This window comes from Pelophylax lessonae (assembly GCF_965119305.1).
Source record: "Pelophylax lessonae genome assembly, chromosome: 2".
NCBI classification, from domain to species: Eukaryota; Metazoa; Chordata; class Amphibia; order Anura; family Ranidae; genus Pelophylax; species Pelophylax lessonae.
The window spans coordinates 176,847,337-176,862,065 of NC_138769.1; the positions used below are offsets into that span (position 1 = coordinate 176,847,337).

A 14,729-nucleotide genomic window follows, 5' to 3' on the forward strand; every position below is an offset into this window, starting at 1 on the left:
TCACACAATTAACCTATTTAATAGAGCTTCAGTAAGTAAAGTTTAAAAATATGTGGTATTTTACATTTTGTGTTAAATGTGTTCTGTAATTGTATTTTGCTAAAGAGTACACCCACCTTCCCGCTAGTTTATCAGAAGTCTTAGCAGTCAGTAATTGTATTCTTAGGTACTTAGATGGCACAGTTTATTTCCACACATCACAGTTCTTTTTATATACCTTTTGAACACATATGAATAGCAGGTGTAATCTTATGACTTTCACTCTTTATAGAAATCAGTTTATTTCTAGACAATAGTTTGACTTGTATTGCTTACCTATGTTTATAAAGAAGAGAAATTAAAAAGGTAACATTACATTGGAACCTCCTCCAAAAAACTGTAACCAATGCTGTTAGCTAATATAATTAGTTTATTACCCCTAATATCCATCCAAGTATACCAAAACATAGACCGATTTCAAGATGTATACCTCTAATCCAAGTCATTGTATAGCTACTAACAAGTAGTCACAGTCAACTGAACTTGTCTTGTAATTTTAAAAGATGAACTTGTCCAAGCCACTTCAGTCTTATTAGATGTCAGAAGGTACCCCAGTATTTATATTCACACAGGCAGCACAGACACCTTATTCACGTCACCATGGATTGTTGTCCAAAAACAGGATGGGAGTTGTGAAAGTTGTATTAGATCTACATTTACTTTAAATCCACACAGTATTTACGTTCACATAGGTAGCACAGAAACTTTAGTCAGATCACCATGGATTGTGTAGATGTTGATTGTCCAAGAACAGGATAGGTCCTGTGAAAGTTGTGGAACCACCATGGTCTAGTTACATAATCCCATCCTTGGTGTCACAAAGTTTGCATAGGTGTTAATGCTTTGATTTACATTGCTTGTTGCATGAATTTCTTGACAAATTTCTTGACAGAAATGTTAACATAGCATTATATGTAGAAGGCAGATGGTGTTTAAAGCCCTGTTCCAGGATGGCTGCCCCAATTTGACGTAGATAGTCCCTTTCAATTCTGTATAAAATGTGAACCTCACTGGTTTCAAAAAAGCGTCCCTTTTCATTAAGATATAGGAAGACTGTGGAATTCTCCCATCCTGTGCTGGGCCATTCAATTACTAAGAGGTTATTTTGTCACCCCCATCCCCCTCCCCCCTAGTCTTTGTGTTTTCTTACTACACTGCTCTGTATATTCAAAGTTACTTTGCTCGTGTTTGGGTGTTGGGCCTTTTGTATGTACACACTTCAGTGTATTGCTGGCCCTGAAGAACACAGCAATATAATGTTAGTTAATACTGTGTTCTAACACTCCCCTAATACAAAAACACATGGAAATTTTAAGACACCACAAAGAATTCAAACATAAATAAAAAAATTGAATATGTATTACAAATACACATAAGATAAATTGTTTAAAATCTTCCTTTCCTTCCCTTGATAAGGCCTAGCGATTTCCACACTGCTGATCCCTTACAGTGTGTGCGGAATACAGTGTGTTTGCGGTGCCTCTCCAGGATTTAGGTGACATCACTAATGTGCCACAATGCTCCGGATGTGACCCTGCTGCAAGCTGGAAGTAGATGGGGGAGCACCAGCCTAGTGCATTACCTTAGGAATCCTTAATAATATAATAAAAATATATAGCAATATACTCACAAAGAAAATACAGTTAAGTGCATGTAAAATAACTTTTTTATATAATTTTATTAAATAGTCCTACGGTAATGCATTAGGCTGATGTGCCTCCTTTTTATGTTTGTTTTTTAGTACTGGTTTTCTCTGAATTGGAGAGGGCAGCCAAGCTGTTAAGTGGGTGCAGTGGAGGTTCTTGGTGGCTGCTATTTCCAGTGAACTTTATTGACAAGATTGAAGAGATGTGAATCTGAACCTCTTATAGACCAAACCACCTGGAAGGCCACCATTCCTGTAGCATGGTCTACAGGCTCAGACCTGTTCTTTGTTTTTTGGAAGTAGACGGGGTCACATCAAAGTAATGGAAAGAGCTCTACTTCTGTCCTCGCTGCATTCTTTTGGTGCCCTTGGGTGGTTTTGGAGCCAAGTTATTTCATGAATATTGCTTTTTTCCAATCATGTAATGGCTCTTCCTTTTTGGGAGTTAAAACCTGCAGTTTGTGGTCTGAAGCATTTGTTGCTATTGGTGTAATGGAGTGATTAGGGGAACCATCAGCATGCCAGGTGGTGAGAAACTTTGGAACTTATGGATGCCAAATGCTTTTTGAAACTTATGGTTTTCTTTAATAATGGTCTCTTATTATATACCTTTTAGTCTATTGCACTGACAGGAACTTTCGGTGATCTGTGTGTCCACTTCCAGCCCTCCTTGCTTGGAGTTGTGGCAATCTCTTGGACTTTCTGCCTTTAATGGCAGGCTGATAATGTTTATGCAAGATAATACACTGTGCAATGTAAGCATTATGGATAATTTATATAGTACAAAATGTGTTTATTATCTACAGCACATGTGTCAAACACAAGGCCCGTGGGCTGAATCCGGCCCTCCGGGCCATTTCATATGGCCTTCGCACCTCTCCTGCAGCTGCAGGAGAGCTCCAGCCCTTCTCCAGACCCTGTGCTTTCTGCTTTCCAGCAATGCCTCCAGCTTCTTCCCAGCAGCAGCACAAGGTCAGAGTGGTGCACAGTAATGTAAGGGAGGGTGGGGGACTCAACATCTGATGGTGGGGAGGCTCCTGACGTATTATGTAAGGGTATGGGATGCTCTGAACATCTAGTCCTACAGATACAACCGGCCCTTTTGAGGGTAATCGTATTGCTGATTCGGCCCTCGATTAAATTTAGTTTGCCACCCCTGATCTACAGTTATCTGTGTGTAAAGCTAAACAGCTACAGAAAGACTACCATCTAAGATAATTATTGAAATGCTTTGGTTTCCACATGTGACCTTCAGTCCAAATTTGACACGTTTAGGTGACAGTTATGTGGATAACTGAACATTCTCTAATGGCTACATGACTGCTAGAGCATTGTATCTGAGTAACAAATGTCAGCCATTGGATTTTAAACAGTATCTTATGTGTACTTGTGTTTATTTATGTTTAAATTCTTTATAGTGCATTAAAAGTCCCATTTTTTTGTATTGGGAGCGTGTGTTTTATATATAAGAGATGTGACAACCTTAGCCACGCGGAATTTTTTGCCAACACTCCAGCTACAAATGGGATGACTATAATCTGCGTTGTGCTTCTTCCCATTCATGTTCTCATTTTTTCACATGACCTGGACATTTTAACAAAAGCCCAGACACAAACTTTCAAAGCACTCCTGAAATGTTGTTGTTCTTTATTTGAACAGAAGTGAAGGCCTTCAAAATCTCTATTCCACATACGGTATGATACCGTTTTAACATATCTACCCTGGAGATTTGGCGGTAATTCGGGGAATTTATACCTATTCAGGCTTCCTGACACCAAGGATGGGGATTATGTAACTAGAACAGCGTAGTTCAACAACTTTACGCCTCCCATCCTGTTCTTGGTCAATCAACATCTACACATTCCATTATGATTGGATTGAGGTTTAGATAAAAATGCTGGAGTACCTTCCTGACATTCATTGGGACTAAAGAAGTGGCTTGGAGAAGCTGTGGAACGTTACAAAGCAAGTCCAGTGTGACTACTACTTAATGAGTTTTAAAATAATGCTATTTAACCATCTGTTAGGTATCTTTAGGTTATCTACACATAAGGTTATTAACTGTAAGCCAATTATGTTCTATTGTAAACTGAAGGGGATGCGTTTGAACATATGGCAAGAGGTAGAGAGCATAGGGTGTATCTCATAAATGTGATAATATTATTTTCATATTCCAGTAAACAGGCTTTTGACACAAAAGCTGCAAAGCTGAAAAGGAAATGACAGACAATGTTGTCCTGTTGGCTTTGCAGTGTTGCAGGATTGTGTGGCTGTAGAGAATTAATTTGGCAGGTAGAACATTTGAACTGTGTGTTCAGCTGTTTGGCTGGAATTCCACTTTAAATCCAGCACTAACTAAAGGATTTTTAACACAGAAACATTATTACAGGGAATAAGAAATGAATATTGGTATTAAACATGGAACTCATTCAGTCTTAAGAGGGGATTATAGTACTAATCTCCCTATAATCCATCAAACTGTTGTAGCAATTTATGATTTCAAATGACAATGAGGATTTATATTTGATATTGTATTCAATAGTCTGCCGTCCCTATTGTATAATTCTGGCCAATGAAATGGGAGATCTGTCATAAAGACAGTGTTTAAGGCTAGGGAAAAACGCTACTGATATAACCCACATTGCCAGCTGTTTTTATACTTACATTTATGAAACTAACATTTAGCTCTTTTGCAGTATATCCTCTCTGGAGGTTGCGTCTGGCATAAACATCATAATCACGGACGATTCTAGTGATTATGTCCGACGTTGAAATACCTTCTGTCCTCTGTGTTGGTACAAACATGCCTGTCACAAAGAAGAAAAGATAGCCAGTATCACAGCTTTTTCTATGACATAGCATGTCTTAACAAAACAAGGCAAACTACCGCCTGAAGAACACATTAGCTTTACTGGCATGACAATGATTTTATAAAATGTGTGCTCTATTTATGTTAAAGGTGAATAGAAGGAAAAAACACAAAAAAGTTATTAAGCTTTAAAGTGTAACTGCATATTTGGTGCAGTAACACTAAAAAAAAAAAAAAATCACCACGAGCCCATCGCCCAATCCTAAACTCACCTGTACCTAATCTAGCAAGATATGGCAGGCTAGATCATTAAACCACTTCTCAAAATCTTCCTGGCTGAGCTTACTATTCACATTCCTATGCAGCATATGAGCCTGTACTCTAATTAACTCCCCATAGGTATGATAAAAGTAGGCAAGGAATGGGGAAATTTTGACCAGCAGTTCTGGATCGGGGCAAGTGAGTATAAGATTGTGAGAAGGGCTGGGGATGGAGGACCAAGGTGAACTCAGGCAAGCCATACATGGTGCAAATTTCTTTCCTGCAACCATGGGCTGCTGGAAAGAAATTTGCATGATTCCCCCTATCAACACAGGCAGTGCTGACATGGGAAACAGTAATTGTCTCTTGGTGGGGAGGCGGGGGAAGCCAGTGATTATCGCTAGCAATTATAGCACCTGCTAGCGATAATTACAAGAGAATTCGGTAGGCTGGTTGTACCCAAGTTGATCGATCGATTAACTTGGTACATTCAGCCTGGCCATTAACAATTCGAACCGTGTATGGTCAGCCTTAAATTTTGAAGAGGAGCTACAGTCTCCAAACCCAAATTTTAATAAAACCTCTTCGTGATGCTTAATAATCTCTGCATTTAATTTGGATAGTCTCATATACCATGTAATATTTACTTGCCAAATCTGTATTTTGTTCTGGCGACAGCCATCACCTGCCCCTTCTGGTCTTGTGCCTGTGCAGTAATACCATGGTGATAGAAGCTTAGGTTGCCCAAAGACTAATGGGATGGATGACACTAATATCCCAGGAGTCTTTGGGATCTCCTGAATAAATCATTCTCTTAGTTGGCCGCAAACGGAGGTTCACAAAAATTGAATTCAAATATTTACTTTTGCAGGAAAAAAAAAAAAGTTAAATGTCCAAAGCTTACATATGTATGGGTGGCCTATTATCATAAGCTTTACTTGTAAAGAAAAAAAGGGTGAAGCAACGCTTTAAGTACAGCTACTGGCACAAGAAACACAGAAAGCCTAATTATCCACTGTTCCTGCCACAGTGGTCTGTGAAAAAAAAGTAAACCGACTCAAACCGAAACGTGGTAATGGCAAGTGAATAAAATCTAATACCGAGCCAATTAACTGACAATTTTTACTGTTCAAGAGATCTATAAAAAGTGAAATATATAAAACAGCAGCCTTTTTTTTACCAATCCTCTGAAATAAAAATGGTCTACATTGTACTACAGTCACAAGGCATTTTTAATTTTTTTCCCAGGAAATGTAATTCGCTTAGCGAATATGAAGACACAGATTTAAAAGACACATTGAAAAATGAGGCCCAACCTGAGTTCATATTCAGTTACTGTCCCCTCTTAGGTTTTTTTTTGTTCATCAGCATGTGGAATCCAGAAACAGCACTTCTAGCATGAAGTCAAGTAAAGATGTTATGGCTACAGCATTGGGTGGAGCCAAAAATGTGGGGTGAAATGTTTTCCCAACTATGACCCTCCAAGGATTTAAAAGTGTATGTATAGCTAACACTTTTTTGTGTGTATTGGATAGAGTAGGGAGGGGTTCAGACACCAATCATTTTATTTTTTTGTATCTGTGTCCTGCTGGTGAGATTTTCCTTCCCTTCCTCCCCTGGTGATTCAACAGAAAATGAAAATAAATCTCACCCAAGTGGGGGGAAATTCCCAACTCGTACAGCTCTCAACAGTCGACAGAGCATTTCTCCACCTTAGAAATTTTTCCTTAACTCTTGATCTAGTGACAACTCTGGTGACCATTTTGAATTTTCCCCTCTCTTTTTGTCTCTGGTGGGGATATAGCAATACAAATCCAACAGAGGGTCTAACCCTTCACCACTCTATCTAAAACTAAAAATTCCCTTTAACAACACTTTTGAAAGATGATTAAGCACGCTGGCAGCATTATGCAAATAGTTGCAGTTGGCTGGATTGTCACAGTTTTCAGTTCCTGAAAATGTGACCAAACTATAGCTTTTTGGGGGCAGACTGGTAGTGACTCTTTATTTTGGATGCAATACAAACTCATTGATAAATAATAATTTTTAAGGTAACGTGTCACAATGCGGTTTATGCTTCAATCTGGCCGTATTACAGATCACAGAACAAAATTTACCTGCCTCCTTTATGTGCTTGTATACATCATCAGAGCCAGCTGATGAATATGGGATGTCATCATGAGCCACAAAATCAATCTATGCAAAAGGGATAATATATTACTGTTCAATACAAATATTAGACAACAGCATTATACAACATTATTAATGCTCACTGCAGGACACAGAACTCATTAAAAACAATTGATTTGTAGCTCTTGGGTTTCACAGTACATTAGCTTCTTTCCATATTTGCGTAAATACCAAAATATATCAGCCGAACACCAAAATCTTAATTCGTAAAGTATAAAAAAGAGAGTTTTGCTGGAATATACAAAATTACATAAAGTATTATAATGCTCAAAACTGAATAATAGTATGGCAGAAGGCTGCTTAGTATAGATCTAACCTATAATTATCAGGTTAATGTACAGTAGGTCTAAACTCTAGATTAGGGGTAGGCAACCGTTTAGAGGTTGAGATCAATCTGGACAACATGGAGGAAAGCAAATATCCCCGGGTTGGTAGTGGGGAAGGATATTGGGTGGCACACTTTAAAAAAAAAAAAAAAAAATGATATACAAGTATATATATATACACATACACACACACACATTATCTCACAAAAGTGAGTACACCCCTCCCATTTTTGTAAATATTTTATTATATCTTTTCATGTGACAACACTGAACAAATGACACGTGCTACAATGTAAAGTAGTGAGTGTACAGCTTGTATAACAGTGTGAATTTGCTGTTCCCTCAAAATAACTCAACACACAGCCATTAATGTCTAAACCGCTAGCAACAAAAGTAAGTACATCCCTAAGTGAAAATGTCCAAATTGGGCCCAAAGTGTCAATATTTTGTGTGGCAACCATTATTTTCCAGCACTGCCTTAACCCTCATGGGCATGGAGTTCACCAGAACTTAACAGGTTGTCACTGCAGTCCTCTTCCACTCCTCCATAATGACATCATGGAGCTAGTGAATGTTAGAGACCTTGCACTTCTCTACCTTCTGTTTGAGGATGCCCCACTGATGCTCAATAGGTTGTAGGTCTGAAGACATGCTTGGCCAGTCCATCACCTTTACCCTAAGCTTCTTTAGCAAGGCAGTGGTCATCTTGGAGGTGTGTTTGGGGTCGTTATGTTGGAATAATGCAGTGCGGCCCAGTCTCCGAAGGGAGGGGATCATGCTTTGCTTCAGTATGTCACAGTACATGTTGGCATTCATGGTTCCCTCAATGAACTGTAGCTCCCCAGTGCCGGCAGCACTCATGCAGCCCCAGACCATGACACTCCCACCACCATGCTTGATTGTAGGCAAGACACACTTGTCTTTATACTCCTCACCTGGTTGCCGCCATGCACGCTTGACACCATGTGAACCAAATAAGAGGATGGACTGGCCAAGGATGTCTCAAGACCTAAACCCTATTGAGCATCAGTGTCTCCTCTGTCCCCTTCACTTTATACCTGCCAGCGTGTATACGGCAGAGCGAAGGTTACAGGAGACAGTATAGTGCTGGGTGGAAGGCAGGAGCTGCCAGAGTTCATAATACCAAGCTGGTGATTGGTTGCTAGGACCGCCTAGCAACCAATCACTCAGGCAGCTCCTGCCCCCGCCCTCCATCCATCACTATGCTGCCTCCCGCTCTCCGTTATGCAGTTCACTTCACATGAGTGCGTCAGAGGATGGGGAGAAGCAGAGCCATGGTCAGAATCCACTTGTTGGCTCCTCGCTGTCGACTGGCAGATCACAATCAACAGCTTTCAGGCCCCCGCTCTAGATTACTAAATATCATATAATCTATAAAAGGTTAAATTGGTTGCCAAAGTTGTGTTCAAACATTTTGTGTTACAGGATGACAACTACCAGTTGTGTTGTGTTTTGTCTCCTTATCACATGCACCCTTGGTGGAAACTACTAGCGGCTGTACAGACATGTAGACAGAGTTCACTGTTGCCACTATCAGCATGCTGATCCAGTGCAACAATGTGCTTTCAACAATGAAGTGAATGCACACAGACAGGAAATGATCAAATGAGGCTAAGAATCAAGAATAAATCTTGCTCTATGATATAACATAAGCCTAATTCTACTAGTATTCCTCAAAATGTATCAAACGTAAAAATCACAAAAACAATCAACCACAGCACAAAATAGTGATAATAAAATTCATCCATTAAAAGTCATTACATCCTTATACAAATATTGAAGAAATCATAATCAAAAAATTCCATGCAACATACAGTAAAAAATAATCCCAAAAATGTCAGTCCATAATAGGTACTCTTCATCCAAGGTGCTCTGTTCAAAAAACAATAACTGTAAAGTGCTGAAGTGCTCCAAACTGTCACTCCCAGTGAAAAGTACTCCACAAACCCTTTTGTGCCCTTACTCCCCAGATTGTGTGGACCCACAGCTAGTGTGCTTGATAACTGGTAAGGAAGATAATAGGAGGAACAGCTCTTCACACTCTTCCTATGTGGGCAATATGGTATGAAGTCTGTTTTTTGTGATTAAAAGAGGCTGCTGCATTTAGTAAAAAACGTATTCATCCTGGACACCACTATAACTGCTGAACTTCCAGCACAGAAGTCCCGGCTCTACTACACTGATCAATTATGGGAGTATAAATTGAAAACAAACTATACAATTATGCCACCATATTGTTTACTGACACAACAATTGTCAACTGCTTGCAAATTGATACTTCGGGGCCTACTTATTAAAAAAAAAAAAAAATTACTGTGTGAATGTTACAAACGTTTGCACAGGCGTCACTAAGAATACCCATAATTTTGTCTAATATGTTTATTTCCTATGATCAGGTCCATTTAGCGCACATAAGAGATTTTCAAGAAATACCTCAATCAGGAAAGTACCACATTATGGCCATTAGACGGAGCTAATTATCATAGAAAGTAAACATATCGGACACATTGCAGAGATTTCTTAGTGATTTCCCCCATGGTTTTACTTTATGCAGTAATAAGAATGTTTCTCAGGGACGCCAAAAAATCAAGATCCCAAATCTTTTTTTTTTGTTTTTTTTACAAATCAATATACAAATGAACTTACTAAAAAGGACTGTGCTGAAGATTTATGAAAACAACAAGATGTGTACTGTTCTTGCCTTCTTTTTAAATAGTGTACAGTTATTTCCTTTTTAAATAGTAAACACGCTAATTTAAACATTGCACCTTGAAAACATGTAATTGTTAAAGAAAAGCATTCTGCAAAATCAATGAAAAATGTATTGGAAATTTAGCAAAAATAGCCTTGACAGATGTTCAAGCACACCGATGGATTTAAAATCAAAGATTTTGAATAGTGCACTTAGTAGGCGTTTGGTTCATCTTCATTGTTCGTAAAGGGGTGTTGAAAGTATAATTAGAAAAATTGACCTTGGTTTTGTGGATTAAGGTGCCTGGTATTGAGATGATATTGTGAACTAAAGAAAGACTCAAGAATGTGTAGCAATTGATAGCAGTTGGCACAATACCCTAATACATGGTATACACAAAATATAAAATACAGTAGTGCAGCGCTATAAAAAATAAAAATCACATTAGTGTTTCATTCAGATAATAATCTTATACATACAATGTTTGAAAAGTGTGACGAAAATTGTAAAAACATGTAAGTGCATAAAAGTAATAAACCAAAAGTCCTAATGAAGAGCGAGAAGTTAAATTGAGCAATCTTCTCTGTGGGTGACAAGAGGAGAATAGATGTGAATCCCAACAGCCTCTGGGCTTCTCAGCAATAAGACCTTAAAAAAGGTGTTTAAAAGGGTAGGGGCTTACCAAAATTAAAAGACCCTTTATCAAAAGTGGTCAAACAGTGTTTTTTTACACTCCACAAGACCTCCAACTTCTCTCAAACACCTTGCCAAACAGTTGCAACGTTATATTTCCCACAGATCAAAGCACAATCAAACTCAATATAAGAATGATGCCATAACAGGAAAAAGAAACCAACGCTCTCCATAGTATGCAATCTTATTAAAGTAAATGCACTTACCATGGATGGGTAGTATACAGACACTACATATCCCATGCACAATCCGTTTGACAGAAACCAAGATAGCTGGTTCATGCATGTGCAGTGGCGTGTGTTCTGGCTCTATCCAAAGCGTTTCATCATATGTGACGTCATCAGGGGCTCAGTTTACCTTCTGCCTCTTTATTGGGGTTTATTACCTTTATGTACTTAAAGGTTTTTACAATTTTCTTCACAATTTTTAATAATTGAGATATTATTCTATTAAAATAAAAGACTTGAAGTTTGTCAGCAAGTCATTTGGTATTCCCCAGGTGTACCACTGTTTTACCTATGTTATATTAGTTACTTTGTATATACCACATTGTGTAACCAACTTTTCTTGTCAAACTTCAATAAAGTGTGGTTAAAAAAAAAATAAATAAAAGACTTTACCTTATGCTTCTCTAAGAATTCTGGTGTAAGAGTCCATGGGGCATCAGTGATCACTTCATCCACATAGCGACAGTGACGCAAAGCCTCGTAGCGCTCGCTCTCAGTCATTACTGTGAAACCTTTGTACTTGTGGGTTAGCTCATCACTGCAAACTGACAGGAACCATTAGAAAACTAATTCTGCAGTTATTTCTCAGAATGTTTTAAGGACTAGTAAATCTGCAACTCAAAATGCACCTTGTTCCCTGGGGAACAAAACACATTAATAAAAATGGAAGTAAGACTTCTTCAAAGCAGATCTTCAGCTTTAAGTGAAGTTTAAATAGGTTGTTTGGACCAAGCTAGCCCAAAAAAACTATTACCTTCACTACTAGATGTGCTTTTTGTGTGTGCTGTATAACCTGTATATAGCCTCAACTATATACAGTATACAGTGCAGTGTTCTGGCAGTAGGATGGGAACTGCCCATCCAGCTCCCAGAACAAAATCGAGTTGGGCCGAAGGCTGCGCTGCCAGTCACATGGAGCTTTGTAGCCTATGAATGATTGCAAAGCTTTTCCTGAAATCTGAGATTATGATGTCCTTTGCTCACCTCGCTGCCTCAGCTAATCAGAGAAAGCTTTGCATTTATTCAGAGAATATAAAGCTCTCTGTGAATGGCTGAGCAGTGCTCAGCCCAACTCAATTTTGTTCCGGGAGCAGGACAGGAAGATTACAACCCGCTGCTGGGACATAACTACATACAGGTTATACAGCACACATAGCAGGTACAACTAGTAGTAAAGGTAAGCGTTTGTTTGGACCAGCTTGGTCCAAATTAACTTTTTAAGCTTCACTAAAAGCTATAGATCAGCTTTTATATATATTTTACATACTGTAGGCCAGTGTGTAGCTTACCTCCCACTAGCAGGTAACTGTTTGGGAACAGGTTTTTCGCTTGCATAAGGGCTCTTGCATGACCTGAGTGGAAAAGATCAAATATTCCATCTGCATACACCCTGACAGGTCGGTCAACTGGAAAAGAGAAAGAAGAGACATTAGCTTGCTTCTTGGGAGCAATGTGATTTTCTCTTCAAAGTTTTAACATTTCAGAATACATCTACATCCCTACAGAAGATAAAAAAACAATATTCATTTATTGTGGTTCTTTGGAAGTTGCCAAGTAGAACCAATTAACTCATTTAATCTATAGATTTGCAGACTTACCCACTAATAGCAGTTTGAATAAAACTGCATTTACTGAGCCTCCCTGCTTAACAACTAGTGAAATTAAAAAATATAAGTCACACATAAACATATATACTGTAGTCTATTAAATTATGTTTAATTATTTAAAAATAGCCTTGCTCTGAGACCAGACTGTATTCTCCCAGTATTTCAAAGGCTTGTCTAAATGTTGTGCAGCAAACGCTAAACAGGCTTCACCATGCTTTTTCTTCAGCAATGGAGTCTTGCATGGTGCGCATGCATAGTGGCCTTGGCGGTTGAGTGCATTACTTATAGTTTTCTTTGAAACAATTCTACCTGCTAATTCCAGGCTTTTCAGAAGTTCTCCATAAGTGGTCCTTGGCTCTCGGACAACTCTTCAGAAAATTATTTTTACTCCTCTGTCAGAAATCTTGCGAGGAGCACCTGGTCATGGCTGGTTTATGGTGAAATGATCCGTTTTCCACTTTCCAGATTATGGCCCCCAACAGTGCTCACTGGAACATTCAGAAGTTTAGAAATCCTTCTGTAAACCAATGCCATCAGTATGTTTTGCAACAATAGGGTTGCAAAGGTCTTGTGAGAGCTCTCTGCTTTTACCCATCATGAGAGGTTTCCTGTGTGACACCTTGGTAATAAGAGACCTTTTTATAGGCCATCGGTTGAGACAGAACCAGCGGATTTTAATTTGCACCGACAAGGGGCAGGATTGCTTTCTAATTACTTATAGATTTCAGCTGGTGTCTTGGCTTTCAATGCCTTTTTGCACTTCCCTTTCTTATGTGTTCAATACTTTTTCCCTGTGTCATTCCATTTTACTACACATAACATTATTTCTAAATGTATTTGTTTTGCTTTCTTTGTGTGTATAGATTTCATGGGTTGTTACTGACATGTGGTGAAAATGTCATGTTATATATACACTGTATATAAAAAACAAAAACAGATAGCGTCACGCGCACGGGTCTTGAAAGGTGAACACACGATAATGATTTTATTTGACGTTTCGACGAGGCGCTAGCTCGTCTTCCTCAGGGTAACAAACAAGTGAAGCAACACAACATATATACCCTAAAACCCCTCCCATCATTATCACCCACATGTGATGACATCAACAAGTGCAAATGTCAAAGTTCCAGCTAAAAAAAATTATGGGAAAATGTCCAAATTCAGGGGAACAGAGAAACAACAAACATATCTGCAAAATAGACATAGAAAAGGGAACAAAATGCAGGCAGTAAAGAGAAAAAATAAAACTGCATGACAGAATATCATCCTACCTATGGCTGCCCATTTTGAGGCAGAGCTGGAGTGGGGGAGCATGATGGACATGTAATGTGTATAAGAAAAAGAACAAGGGGGCGCTGCAGAGCAGCCTGCAGCACCAGGAATTAAGATTGGGAGACCGGCACAAAAACAGACATGAACCCAGTGTAAAGTCACTAAATTAATGTGCTGAAGGTGGAAATAAACAGTTAAGTGATAAATTAAAAAAATTTGAACTCAGAACAGGGAAAGCACCAAAGGTGCCAACACCCATAGCATAGTAGTCCCACTGGACGGAAAGAAAATAAATAAGGAAGAGACTCCACAGATATGTAGCATGTTCCATCAGAAAGGAGATCACAGAAGAAGGAGAAGAAGGAGGCTGAGCCCATGACTGGGGGTGGGGGGGGGGGGCTCCAGAATGGACAGCAAGCAGGAAGAAGTGGTTGGAAACAAAAAGTGTGAGAGCCAGAATAAAGGAGAGCAGAAAATGTCTGCAAAAAGTGTACGGTCACATGATAAATATACATAAAGAGTGTAAATCGCAGTCAATCACCAGTACATATACTCTCATGTAAAGAAGGTAGTGTCAACGAAAAAATATCTATGTTTCCAATCCCATAATAAAAACAAATTAATATATTGGATAAAGTTCAGGCAGATTGCATGGCGTATGGGGCAACAGAGCAATCAGCATCTGAAGGACTGACCATAAACAGTGCAATCATGCCACCAATCATCTCCAAAGGATTACTGTCAAAAACAAGGGAACAAAACATGATTGTAAAGACTGTAAATGATGGTGATGTTTTTATGAGAGAAGGTATGGGGACAGCCAGTGAGGCCATCAAGAGGAGGGAAGATACATTGGCAAAGGTGGGGAACCTTCTAAGTAGGGATCAGGGAGAACCTTCTAAGTAGGGATCAAAGTCAGTCTGGATACAAAGTGTGAGGGACCCCAG

General features: G+C 39.0%; 1 protein-coding gene across 2 annotated transcripts in view; it reads right to left on the bottom strand.

Annotated features, from left to right (window-relative positions):
- Positions 1-14,729, bottom strand: part of PCYT1B (phosphate cytidylyltransferase 1B, choline) — a 122,742-nt gene that overhangs the window by 19,909 nt on the left and 88,104 nt on the right. For both annotated transcript variants that reach the window (XM_082247181.1, XM_082247180.1), the window contains exons 3-6: positions 12,193-12,309; positions 11,297-11,448; positions 6,872-6,950; positions 4,349-4,491 (exon numbers count right to left, since the gene is read on the bottom strand). In XM_082247181.1, the coding sequence (XP_082103307.1) occupies positions 4,349-4,491; positions 6,872-6,950; positions 11,297-11,448; positions 12,193-12,309 (491 nt within the window). The remainder of the gene's footprint in view (positions 1-4,348; positions 4,492-6,871; positions 6,951-11,296; positions 11,449-12,192; positions 12,310-14,729) is intronic.